General features: G+C 47.0%; 1 protein-coding gene across 1 annotated transcript in view; it reads right to left on the reverse strand.

Annotated features, from left to right (window-relative positions):
• Positions 1–13793, reverse strand: part of LMF1 (lipase maturation factor 1) — a 205963-nt gene that overhangs the window by 115801 nt on the left and 76369 nt on the right. Inside the window, 1 exon segment of the mRNA XM_030001566.2 lies at positions 5889–5954. Coding sequence (XP_029857426.2) covers positions 5889–5954 — 66 coding nt within the window.

Genomic DNA, 13793 nt, shown 5'->3' on the forward strand with positions numbered 1-13793 from the left:
CTCAACTGCTGCGACCCAACACCTCCCGTCCCAAGGGGAACCAGCAAAATCCATCAGCAAAACCATGCAAGCTCACGCCCTGCACAAAGGAAGGAGCAGAGACACAAATTATTCTGCGTTCAATGAAACAAAACCAGACCCGTTCATATCAGCAAGGGGGAAAGGTGCCACGCTGTGCCAGAAACACCGAGGTGGGTTCTTTGGTTTCCCTTTGGTGGCTGTTGTAAGGGGAAGATCTGTGTTTCCCCCAGAAGACACCAGTTTTGGAAAGCCCTCCTGTTAAACCTGAGCTCCCATAGCCAGGCCAGACCTGGGAGTTCCACAGCGAAGCCACAGTTTGGGAATACATTTTGTTGGCCTTAATAATTCATTATTGTGACCATCAGTCCTGACAGGATCCACCTTTATTGTCTTCAGAATGAAGAAAATTCTGTAAAGGGCCAATGATTGTAAACTTAGGATGCTACATAAATATTTTATAATGTTATTAAAAAGAAGGTCTCCAAAATGCTTTGCACAGTTACTTCTTTTAAATATCCTTGTTTTCTGTTTAATTCAGCACCTTTTCCCTCATATTAATTTATAACTTTAAAACATACATTTTGAGCATGAGATCCGAGTACTTGCTTCACCGTTAGGATGATTTTTGCTTCCAGCAATGCAAACTGTTGGAATAAAGCCCATCCTGAGACATCAGAGATCATGAAAGCAGATCATTTTCTGATTTAACAAAATGAATTGCTAGATATTATTTACTTTTTGTTTCATAATAGGTCGCAAAAAGCTACATGAAAAGTCTAACAAGGTCTAATACAGTGAAGAGAAGGGAGAAAAGAAATCAAGAGGCAGTTAAAGAGCAGTTAGAGCTTCCTTCTCATCCTTATCAGCACAGCTATCAGTCAGCAAGCCCGTAATTAGGTACAAAAGACATTGTGCTCTGGAGAGCTTCTCCAGGAACTGGAGAGCTGCTGTATGCCAGAAGCTGGAGCACTGACTGACAGCCTCTATTTAAGAAAAACAGTTACAGAATAATTAGCAACAATTTGTACAAATCAGAAGAAGTGACCTTTGTGGCTGTGCAGTGTCTTATGTAAAGAACAAAGCTTTTCTCAGCAGCACTGACAAATTCAGAACCAAAATGTGACTCAGTTATTAAGTAGAGGCTGGTTCAGCAAAGTCCTTCAAACTTTCCTGCTTCATGGCAGCTGACCCATCCTGAGCACCTACAGATAACTCCACAGCAAGGAAGCAAATCCTGGGTCTTGCTTCCAACGATGGCAAAGATTTTGCTGCTTTGGGAGCAGGTTTTTGTTTTCCTTTCCCTTTATCGCTCTGCCTCATCTTTGTCTCAGTAGTAAGTTTGCCCTCCTACCCTGCTTTCTGCAGCGAAGGATGCAAATCATTGAGAAACTCGTAGATACAAGGCACGCCCTTTAATGCATCACTTAAAAAAATGAACTTAAAAGTAAAAATATAAAATACGAGTTGTTCCAGTAGTGAGCAGAAGGGCCACAGGTTCCTTGCCTGGTGCATGCAGTGGCTCGCACCTCTGCTGAGCTTCACCCAGCACTGGCCCAGCCGAGGACAGGCCACCAGGACACGAGGGACCTCCTGGATGGGTTTAACAGGTCGCAAGCAGCTTCAGGGCAAAGCTGGCAGAGGAGGAGGACGCCCAGCGGGGCTCCCCTCCATGCGCTCGCCTGCCCAAGCAGCTGCTTCGGCAGCTGTTCCTACCAGTTGGTGGCTGAATTTTACAAGATATCTGTCTGTAATTAAAAAGCAACAATACTTTGGCAGCCGTTAGAAAAAATGCATCACTGGATTGCATCCCACAGGGAGTACTTCTGCAGTGGAATACGGGGAGACGCAATAGATGTGACCATGTAGGACTTTCCCATTTCTAAACCCCTAAGATTATCTGCTTAACTGCTCTGCCAAGACCACCACCAGCAGCCAAAAACACGGGCTCCATTTGGACCGGTTGCGGGTCAGAAATGCTCATCTCCTGCCTGTGCCACTCAAACCTGGCCCGTGCCAAGACATATGGTCGCAAGGTGCTCTGCAGGGCAAGCGCGAGGGTCGGAGAGCTGCAGGTTTGGTGTGGAGATTTTAAAATACGGGTCTTGCACAAGAGGATTTGCTCCATTTGGAGCATGTTAAGACATTGTGCTTGTGCCAGCTAAGCAGCACACCCAGAATTAGCAAAGCTCAGGCCAGATAAAGCTTGGCACAGGAGGGAGTGGTAAGAGGCCCCTGGGGAGCGAGTTGGTGCTCCCCACTCCCATGCCTGGCTCACAGACCTGGTACCTACTAATAGCGGTGAGAAAGCTGCTCCAGTCCATGCCTGGGCAATGTCCTGCAAGCTGTGCAAGCTCCAGAAACGGCCGAGTCGCACAAAACCTCCCGTAGCAGACTTCTTCCCTGGTGCGCGTGGGAGCCTGGCTATGGGAGGGAGCTGTTGGACTCCGTAGGGGCCGAGGGATGCCCTCTGGAGCAGGCAGGGACGGGCAGGGGGTCGCGCTCGGCCACATCTCCCTGCTCGCACAAGCAGGGAACCGAGGCTGCTCCGTCTTGCCCAACGGGTGGGATGCTGCCGAACGCCGTGGGATCCGAGCCATGCGCTCCAGTGGAAGCGGAAATCTAGCTTCAGTCTGCAAACCGCTGCACGCATATTTGTAAACCATTGTGTACACAGTAGATAAATGCTTAATAATCATGATGACAAACAGACCTAAAACCCAGAAGCAGCTTCCCTCTGCATTAACTGCATCAGGAACAGGTTCCACTGAGCAAAAGCCTTCCTTTTACTGGGGCTTCTTATAGGAATAAAAGCCATCTAACCACAGCCGGCAGTGAAGCGATGGCAAACCCAACAAATGATAAATAAAGCCCACAGCATGTCAGGCCCCAGGACTTCACCTGCCAGTTACCACCCAGGCACGTCCATTTTCACATGCTAATGTGGACACTGCTGCACGTGAAGCTCCGGGGTACCACGGGCATCAGGAGCCCCGACCTGCATGCACACCAGGCTGCAAACGTACGCACCTACCTTGGAGCCTCTGGCCCCGTTAGCAAAGAAACTAATGCAGAAGGAGGTTAAATTTCCTGTTCACAGTGTGTTGCCAAGCTGGGATTAGAGTTTAGGACTCCTGGCACCCAGAGCCACGATTAATCCGCCGAGTGTTTCTACCCCCACCCCTCATCCCAGCCTCCAGGTAGTTTCCATGTGCCAGGCTGTGTATGGTGGTGTAGGAAAGTCTTCTCATCCCCACCCGTGTCTACCTTTCTCTTCCATACTTACTGGAGCCCATCTACTCCTCAGGGATCAGAGGAGAGTTAGGCTGGTAGGAAAATACCTTTCCTATGTAAACCATGCGTTCTGCCATTTCCCTCTCCAAATTACACAGCGTCACAGATCGTAAGCCCTCTAAACAGAGAGTCTTCAGTTGAGGAGCAGATCTCCATAAAGGCTGGGATTAAGGCCCTGCACATTAGAAAGGAAAGAGGGAGCAAAAATATGCTCCGTTTAATTACCCAAGCCATAACAACATTTTACTATTTTATACACGATTCCTGACAAAAGTGGAAATGTTATTTTCCACGAGCATAGCTGCTGGTTCTACTACAAATAAATAGTCCAGGGTGCGCTCACCATGCGAGAGATGGAGGCCATGTGTTTTCATTAATTCTCTTGGCAGAGAAGCTCATGTAGATTTTGGACTGCAGTTCAGGACTGGAACAGGAGAGCTGGGGTGGCCAACATACATCACAGCAGACTACATTTGGCCCAGGTCCACTTACGAGCTGGTCCAATACCCAGTTTTATCATCCTAATTATGAGCAGATTCCCAGCTCCCTCCCTCCCTCGCAGAGGTATCTTCAGCTTCACCCTTTTCTTCCTCCCTCTGGCTGGTTGAAATGAGCAGGTGAATTGCAGTCCTTTGTCTGTTACCGCTGGTAGACAAAGTTTGGCCTCTTTCATTTTCCTTTTATTGCAGCTTCTTTTGTGTGGATTAAAATAATTGATATTGATAATGTGATCTGCCCCCTGCCCCTGTTCCCAATTACTTGCACAGGCTGGGGATCCTGCATTATGGATATGACAGGAATGGTCTTAATTAGCCTTCTGGGCTACAGAACTGATTCTGGTTTTGATTTGAAATATTTGGGATTATGCAGGCTGACTTGTGGGCTGGGGTCACCAACGGAGCCGGCCGGGGGATTCTGGGGGGCTCGCTTTGAGCTGGCCTTTCTCAGACTGCTGCCAGGTGCCTGGCAGCACACGGAGCAGAGCCCTCGCGCTGCGAGGCAAAACCAAAGGCCAATTTACTGCAGCCGCCTTTGTGTCCGGGATTAAGAACGGCAGCGCTGAAGGGTCTCTGCATCCAAAGTTTTACTCAGAATGAAGCAGGACACCGATGGTCCAACAAGAGCTAACCGAGCAGCAGCCTTCGTAAAAGGCCACCTTTGCATTCAGTGGGTGAAACCCAATTAAAAGTAAATGGTAAGAACAAAAAAAGGAGCATTAAAGCTGAACGGGCAGATACAGCTTTCTGGACCTGCAAAATTCCATTTCAAAACGTGCAACCAGTTAAGTCAGTCACAGGAGCAAAAAATAAAGGCGTCAGTGCCTGGCAAATTGATAGATTTTTTTTCCTGTTTTGGGGAGAGGAATCTCAATCCTGTAACAGGACTGGTAATGTGGTCCCTGGCACTCGCATGCAATTCTCTTCACACGAGTTGTGGAAAGACAGAGGTCCTGTACGAGCGTCCCTGTTTCCACTGCTCAGCGTGCCTACCCCGTAAAAAGTAATTCATAGGCAACACCTTGGAACACGTTCTGCAGGTCAGAGAAGTCAGGCTCTGCCAGGTTTAATTGGAAGGGGGAAATGGTTTCCAGACGTGATGAAGGTCCGCTGAGAATGTCACCCCACAGGTACATCTCCAGGGGCTCACAGCTCAGGCCGGCTGGCTGAAAACAACTGCATGGTGGAGGCACGAAGAGGTACCTGGGTCTTACCAACACGGGACAAACGCAGCACCAGAAACTGTGCCAGGCTGAGACTTTGCAGCCTCGTGCTAACAGATGCGGCGTGCTCACCCGCTCATTAGATGGACGTGGATTATAGAGCAGAGGCGTTATAACACAGTGTGCAATTTGCAGTGGCTGCGATGTTAATCTAAAGAAGGGAATATTGCTTCAGTATCGTTTCCTTCATTAAACCAGGGCTACTCGCCCAGTGGAGCGTTGCTGTACGCAGCAATTTCTTTCTTTTTTAACACTGTTTATACAAAACGCAAATTCAAAAATATAGGTAAAAAGAGAGGGGAAGCTGAGCTCCTCTCTCCGTAATCAAAGAGGAGACGACACTCAGAGCCAGAATACATACCACAGTTTATAATCAGAACGCAATGTAATCACTGAAACAGATGTCAAAAAGATAAACCCATATAATTCTGAATTGCCAACGATTAGTGCTCTGCATCTTGGAGAGCACTGAGATGCTCTATTTCTGTCTACATATGTCCACATTTTGGAAGCGTAAGCAGAAAGCATTCAGCACAATGCTACGGAAAACTCCCTTCTGTTCCTCTCCTGTAGCATTTGTACAGAAGGAGTTCTCAGTGGGGCTCAGGTTTGCTCCTGAATCAGTCCATGATGGTGAGGGGAGGGAAAGAGAGAAATTGGTCTTTTAGGACTGTGGCTGGGAAAAATAGCATCACCAAGCTGGCACATGGACATGACTGTGTTGCCAGAGACAGAAGGCTACGATAAAGAAAGAAAACATGGAGAACGGCCTGGCAGAAGAGAAAAGGTTAGAGAAAAACTTTCTACCAAAGTAACGCAGACAAGAGGAATCAGTTTTAATGTGCAGATTGCTCACCTCATAGTGATAATCCATGCAAGTTAACTCTCTCCAGCAGCGATCTCCTCGAATTTTAATCAGCCCCTGGGGAGAAAAAAAAGAAAAGACAAAAAAATATCGTCACAAATATTTTATTTTACTTTATCTTGTATGTCAAGGTATTATCTCAAGATGCCAAATACTCTGGTTGAACTACAGGGAGAGCCTCTAAGGGCAGGGAAGTGCAGAGGCTGGAAGAACCCCCCGGAGACCCAGGGCACATCTGCACCCCAGGCCCAGTTGTTGTCCCTGAGGGAACATAATGCAATGAGAACTCCAACATGACTCCTTCCACTGCCTGTTTACTGAAAATTTGACACAAAATCCTTGTGGAATATGTCACGTCACTTAAAGGGTGCTGGAAGACGCCTTACCCACACCTGAGCCTTTGCAGAGCAGCTATGAGCAGCCCAGGGCTCCCAGCATCGGCTTCCAGCATTGCTGGGTACAAGGCAGGGAGCTGCAGAGCATCAAGAAGCAATAGGAAAAAACAGGCTCTGCCACTGGGATGTCTCTGTATAACAGACTGAAAAGTTACCTGCAGACCTAAATACAGCTGCGTTCACAATTTTAAAATCCAGACCCAATTATCTCCCTCTCGCAAAGCCGCCTCTGCTGCCTATGGAAAAGGAAATAGTGACCCAGACTGGGATGGGGACCCCGCAGCCTCACCAGCCCTGAGCTGGGTGCAGAGATGCAATCAAAGTAATTAGAGAAACGAAAGAGGAGAAGGGGAAGGAAGCTGACAGATCTAAACACAGATGAATGTGCTAATGACAGGTCTGCTCCACCTTAGGTTAGAGGTTGGCAATGAAATAAGCAGGTATCAGAGGTTGCTGTGCACTGATATTTCAGGGCAACAAGAGGGTGAAATTTCCAAATCAGTGGGTCCATTCCAGGGCTGGCAGTAATATTGGGATTAAATTTCTTTGCCTCAATGACGAAGAGTAGAAAGGAATCAGTCGTCCACAGCAGGAAAGACACCTGGCCAGAGATGAGCCGGCTAGCAGGAAGCCTTGCAATCAAGCCGTGCCAGCCTCAAGGTATGCGGCTTCAGCCTGATGGCTTTGATGTATGGTGGAAAGGTCCCTGATTAGGATCACAATATCCCAAATTGAGGAAAGCTTCACTAGTCAAAAGGTTGAACCAGGTCTATCATCTGCATACAATTAGGGGGTATATGCCTACCTCTGACATTGCCCCTAATTATAACTTTCCTGCCTTAGTAGAAAAATACAGGGAGTTTCTGCAAGGACCCATTGCTGGCTACACCAGGAGCATCCTGAAGCTTCTTTACATTTGCAGTAGGGAAGGTTTTCAAGAAGAGAGCAGTGACCTTTCAGTGCTAAAATCTGAGAGCTCAGAGGAGGAGGAGATTCCAGCACTATGGCACATCCTGGCCTATTGGTTTCATCCAAATTGCTAAAAAAATCTTCACTTGCAGCTTTAAACAAAGTTTAGCAGGTTTGGGGCTCAAGAAAAATTCCAAATTCCAGTTAAAGACCCGCCCCAAACTGTCCAGATCTCTTAAGCAAATACCCAGTTCCCAAGGCTGTATCTGGGCTGCGTGATGTCCGAGAGCCCAGGGCTGTCAAGCATGGAAAAGAGAGGACAGAGCAGAGCCTAGTAACTCCTGACCGACAGAGAAAGGGTCAACTGGGAACGATTATTGACCATTTCTCCTGATACAGGACGTAAAGGCAATCTGATGGAGAGATCGAGTAGCTGGTTTAGAAATGAACAAAAGACGTATGTTTCCACACAGCAAATCATTTACTTTATGGGAGCCAAAAGTACAAATGTGTTCAAAAGGAATGAGGCACGTTCCCAGAGGACAGGCTCGGGGTAACTTCTGGATACAACCTCCTCCCCGGAAAGTCCCTCAACCACTTAACTGCCAAGACCTGCCCCAAAAGATCACTTTATGTTTTATATTCCTCCCCAAGCACCTGTTAATGGCTGCTATCAAAGACAATATAAGAAGTTAGCTGGACCTTGGGCTTAAACTCAACACAGACTTTCTTAAGCAAAGATCCACAAAAATAGTTACAAGCTTATATGGCAGGTAAATTATTAGGAAATAGGCACCTTTCTTGGTCTCAGCCTTATACTAGATGATGTTTAGACACGTATGTCTTTGTGAATAGAGGTGACCCCAACAGCCTTCAATAGGGCTGTTTACAGCCTTAAATTATACCTGTTATCAGGCACGTTGCTGAGTTCAAGCAGATTTCGCCCATCTGCTGTTCCAAATTATTCTTCCTTTTTTTCCCTAGTCATAAAAAAAATGAAGTATTTCTCATGCCAATGCTAACTGAAGAGGACAGTAAACAGAAACTATTACACATTTTCAAAATACGAGAATCCAGACAATTTACATCCTGTAATTTTTAGCCAAGAATAGACCTGGAGAACCTGGTAGAGTTAAGGCAGTAAAAGCCCAAACTCCGGAAGGCACATCTCATGGAGCAGGATGAAAGCTCCCCCCGGCAGGGCCATTTGTACACAACACCGTCCTCTGGTCAACGAAGAAAACGCCAGATAGACAGGACAGGTCCCTCCAGCTCTCAGCATCGAGTATCGGCTGCAGGAAAAGCATCACCGCACAGAGGCAAATGCTAGAGATGCAACAGAGCAAATCGACACCATCATAACAACCAAGGAAGAACAAGGAGATATAGTAAAGGGTAATCATTATTTTACAGAAGTGATTGATAAGGAAGGTAGCCATAAGGCAAAGGTTTCTGTGGCGTCTCCCGCAGCTCTGCACAAAACAGGAATGAGGAAGGGTACCAAAACAGCGTGGTGCACGCTCCATCCCTGGAAGGTGGGCAGCCTGCGGGATGCTGGTACCCTGCACATCCCTCCTGGCCTTCAGACCTGTAAAACTCCCCGAGAGCTACACTGAAGCCTGAGTACTGGCCTTCCCAGCAGCCTCCGGAGGAGAGGTACCTTCAAACCTCGTGCACGCTGTCATCTTATGCAGGTTGCAATGGGAACGGCTGGGGGTGGCTCCGTGCACGGCTGAGATGGGTCCACGCCGGGAGCTCAGACCTAGAAATACCCTGGCCTGGGAGGTCTGCATCTCAGCATCGTCATGAAAGGGACACCCCCCACCAGCACCACCACCAAAAAAACCCCAAGCAGAGCTGGTCCAAAAAGCACAGATAAAAGCACGATGGATGCAAAGTGATATCATACAAGACTTATGGGATGGGAAAGCAGGGCGGTGGGTACCACCAGCTGCTCTGCTGTTTTGCTCTCTAGTGAGTTATTCAGCAGATCCCGTCATTCTCTTCTCCATCACTCTGCGAGGGCGGGAACAGGGGAGGCAGGGACAAGACAGACTTGCTGTCAACAGCCACGGCTTCATCTCCCCCTCCCGAATCATCCGCAGCTCGCTCTGCCCCTCGAACCTTTTCTAAAATTACAGGATACATTGATAGCATCTCACAGGATGTGCCGCAGCCGGCAGCCCTGTCAGTGACAGGACGGACATTAAGAAAGGCTCTGTGCAAGAATGCTGGAATATTAAAAAAGGACAGCTATCTTGATGACCTTCCCTCCTACCTTGCCCAAGCTGTTATCAAGCTCTATTATTCAGCAGGGATAATTAAAACAAGTATATGATAGAAAAACATCATACTGAAAATCAAAATCTTTCCTGCAATGAGTCACTGAGTGAGTTAATCACATTTTGTTTACTATAACGCTTTCAAACAGGAAAGTCACTTAAAGCTCTTAATATCAAATCTGTTTTTCAGCACAGAAAACTCCCACTCTCATAATTAGGGGGCGTTTCAAGTCTTCTTTACACTGCTGCTGTCTTCAAGTCCACTTCCACTCCCACACTGGCATGTGAGTCTTCCAGTTTTCAAATGAAGTTGGACCAAGAAACAAGAGCATGTGGTGCAGGAAAATCCACGTGCTCTGTAGCTTCGTCTCTGCTGAGGAGGACCGCAAAAGCAGAACAAGCCAAGGTGGCTCCTGCTGTGAAGAGCTGTGGATCCCTGGGTACGGACACACACACCCCGGACAAGCTCTCACATACCTTACTCCTCCATGCTCGGATGGACTCTGTTTTTACACATTCTCCCCTAATTATTTGGCTTCTGCTGACATTTTTGGAAGTCAGCTCCTGTTCTCTTGAAGATGCAAACTTAGTCTGAGAAACGGTATCTGGGTCCAAGTGAGCACAGGAGGACGAAAGGAAGAGGGGAGCAAATGGGGATCCCCACATCTGCTGGAGTTTCACATTCACTGGATTTCTCTCAGTCTGCTAACAATTCCCAATCCATTTTCAAGATTTCTGTGTGTATATTGAAATGGCCTGGACTCCACAGCTGCAGCAGATTATGCTGCCATACCACAGATCAAAGCACGGGGAAAAATCGCCATCCCCTGCTCGCAGACAAGCAGAGCCTAGTGCATCTCTTTGGAGGAGGAGAAGACGTGCGAGGGACCAGAAGGAAAAGGACCCAGACAGGATGTGCATGGGACAACCCCGTGAGACTCCAGCAGACCTGGAAGACCCTCCTCTTGTTTGGACATAACCTACAAACATCTTGCAAGGAGTATTTTGGGGGCAAATATTAAGCAGAGCTCAGGAGGTAAATGATATGGACAAATTAAATGGAAAACAAGGAAAGGAAAGAAATCATTTAGCAGCACTTTGGAGAGCAGGGCTCATGTCCCCATGTCCTAGTTTCAGCTGGGATAGAGTTAACTGTCTTCCTAGTAGCTGGTACGGTGCTATGTTTTGAGTTCAGTATGAGAAGAATGTTGATAACACCGATGTTTTCAGTTGTTGCTAGTTGTGTTTAGACTAATGTCAAGGATTTTTCAGCTTCTCATGCCCAGCCAGCGAGAAAGCTGGAGGGGCACAAGAAGTTGGCACAGGACACAGCCAGGGCACCTGACCCAAACTGGCCAACGGGGTATTCCATACCGTGGGACGTCCCATCCAGTATAGGAACTGGGAAGTGGGGGCGGGGGATTGCCGCTGCAGGACTAGCTGGGTGCCGGTCGGCGGGTGGTGAGCAATTGCACTGCGCATCATTTGTACATTCCAATCCTTTCATTATTGCTGTTGTCATTTTATTAGTGTTATCATTATCATTATTAGTTTCTTCTTTTCTGTTCTATTAAACTGTTCTTATCTCAACCCGTGGGTTTTGCTTCTTTTTCCCAATTTTCTCCCCCATCCCACTGGGGGGGGGGGGGGGTGAGTGAGCGGCTGCGTGGTTCTTAGTTGCTGGCTGGGGTTAAACCACGACACCCCAAAATCGCATTTCTAACTGCTTCCTTCCTGCAGGGCATTGCAGCCGGATCTCATACCTCCAGCTACCTCCTGGTAGCATTGCTTGAGCAAAAGGAAAAGAGAGAAAGGAAACAGCCCGTCTTCCGTCTTTAGGCTCTAATGCAGCAAGGCACTCCATTCTAAGTATATGACTGAAACCGAGCTCCACAGATCAGCCTAAGCTGGGGCAGGTTTAAGAACAAACCTGGCGTTTTGCTGCATTATGGCTTGTTAGAGGCAATACCTGACTGTCAGAAAGACCAGGATGGAAATGTTTTAACCAAGGACTTTTCCTTTACTTTCGTGGACATTTTTTGAGAGTAGTATCTGCCTGATACCTTCAAAGTCCAAGAACATTTAAAGGCGTTTAGAACATTCAGTAGCCTCTAGGCAGCAGATACAGGCAGCTGCTACCACAAACCTGCTGTACCAGCCTCCAGCTTAATCGCTCTTTCTCTCACATGTACAAGTCTCTAGTTTTTGCAAAGAATAAGTTCAAGGCTCAGGAAGCAAATGAAAAAAAGCAACACTTGCAGAGCCCTTTTCATATTTTCCAGTGTTTGGTGTTCTCCATGCCAAGCCTGGTTCCCTCTAATTTCTCCCTGTGGTGTTCAAGCACCTCTAGGTACCACGTGTTTTTTGATACAACGTCAAAATTGACCTGTTAGCTCAGTGCTAACTAATGCTGGCAGAAGTTGGCCATGCTTACAAGTAGGCAATAAGCAGAAAAACATTTCCAAGGGCAGCCACTGTTAACTCCTGAGAAACTGCTGCCATACACGGGGCAGGGTTTTGCCAGCCCCTCTTTACTGAGGAGCTGAGCTCTTTACTGAGCTCCAGTTGCTGGGTGATAAAAAATGACAGGTAAGTGTTTACCCACTGTAATTCACTTTGAAGACCGGACCGCACCTCAATGTACTAAACCAGCCCAGCTTTTATGGCCCTTTTTGAAGCACCCCGAAGATGCGAGTAGAATAAGACAGCATCACAAAGAAGAGGAAAGCCTTTCTCATCCCGCTTTCAGCTCCTTGTCCAACACAACCATCTCCCTGACTTTTTATTAAACTTGCGAAGTTAGGCTGCCTGCAAAGCAGGGGCTATGTGCCAGCTGGTAACGTCATTACTCCTGGTTATCTTACAACACACCGACCACATTTCACAAGCCTGAAATAAAGAAGAAAACCTCCAGATCCCAGGTAATTTGAAACAGCACCTGACGCCATGCTGCGTATGGGTATTGACTATTCGCACAGCGATAGCACCGAGGAGTTAGTGTCACCAGGACCCCGTCGGGCGGGATGCTGCACCAACGCAGAACGAAGCTGTGAGCCCTGCCGGTACCACACAGAATCATTTAGGTTGGAAAAGACCTTTCAGATCATCGAGTCCAACCATAAACCTAACACTGCCAAGACCCCCTAAACCATGTCCCTAAGTGCCACGTCTACATGTCTTTTAAATACCTCGCACCAGCCAGGAACACTCGCTCCTGCGGCACGTGGCTTCCTCTGTCAATTCAAGTCGCTGCTATTATAAGAAGTCATTGTTCTCATTTATACATGTTTTTATATTATTCCAGCTTGGCATAATGCTCCTAATATTGTCACGTGGCAATGTAATAATTTGGGAAACATGGAAAAGATCTGCTATAGGAAGCTCAGTGCAATAACTTGTTCCTTGTTTTCTAAATTCCAAAATTACTTGAAAAGTTTTTTTTTCCTTTTAAGTTGGCAAATTTAGGAAGTTTCTTCCTAGTTCTGAGCTAGCAGAGCGTTAGCTAAAAACTTGAATTCTGCATTTATTTTGACATAAGGATTGGAGACTAATGGACAGGAGATAGGGATTTTTGAAAACATTTCTGAACTTTTCCCTTTTTATGATCTGCTCTAATCGTTAGATAAAACTAAAAAGAGTGTGTATGTGTGTTGCGGGGGACAGGAAAATGGCTTTTAAAGTTTATTTTCTTTTCCCAATGATATAGGCAAATGCATGCTCACATGCTTACAACTCCAGGAAAAAAACAAGCACCCCCAGAAACGCCAGCTCTGTTTGCACATTGGGGGTGGGTGAAGGGACTTTCAAAACCCTGCATATCAGAAGGGAAAGGTATTCAGCAATACAAATTAAATATAAGCTAAAGGGAAGGAAACAGGTGGCTAAGTGAACTAGCAATTGCCCTTTCACCTCCGTGGCCTTGCTTTGAATCCAGCTCTAACCAGAATTATTAAATTCATACTGATGGGATGGTGGCTACAAAGACACCGGGGTTTGATCATTTGGCCAAGCTCGTGGCAGCCAGACCATGCACACCAGCCCCTTCCAGTAATAAGAAAGCCTGGCCTGGGGAAGGGGAAAGTTGAGATCTTTGTCATATTAATTTACAGCTGACTGCAGCTCCAGGCCATTCTGCACACTCAGAAATCTCCTCGCGCTGCTGTCCGCATGAGAACTATAAAATGTTCACCCTGGATTGAATTAGCATCCAGAATGAAATATGTGCTCAATACCTTCTCCCCTACTAAGTTTGCTCCCTTTAGGGCATGGCTGAGGAGCGCAGGGGAGGATGGAGATGCAGCACCTGCTTG

Source organism: Aquila chrysaetos, chromosome 25 (genome assembly GCF_900496995.4).
Source record: "Aquila chrysaetos chrysaetos chromosome 25, bAquChr1.4, whole genome shotgun sequence".
NCBI lineage: Eukaryota > Metazoa > Chordata > Aves > Accipitriformes > Accipitridae > Aquila > Aquila chrysaetos.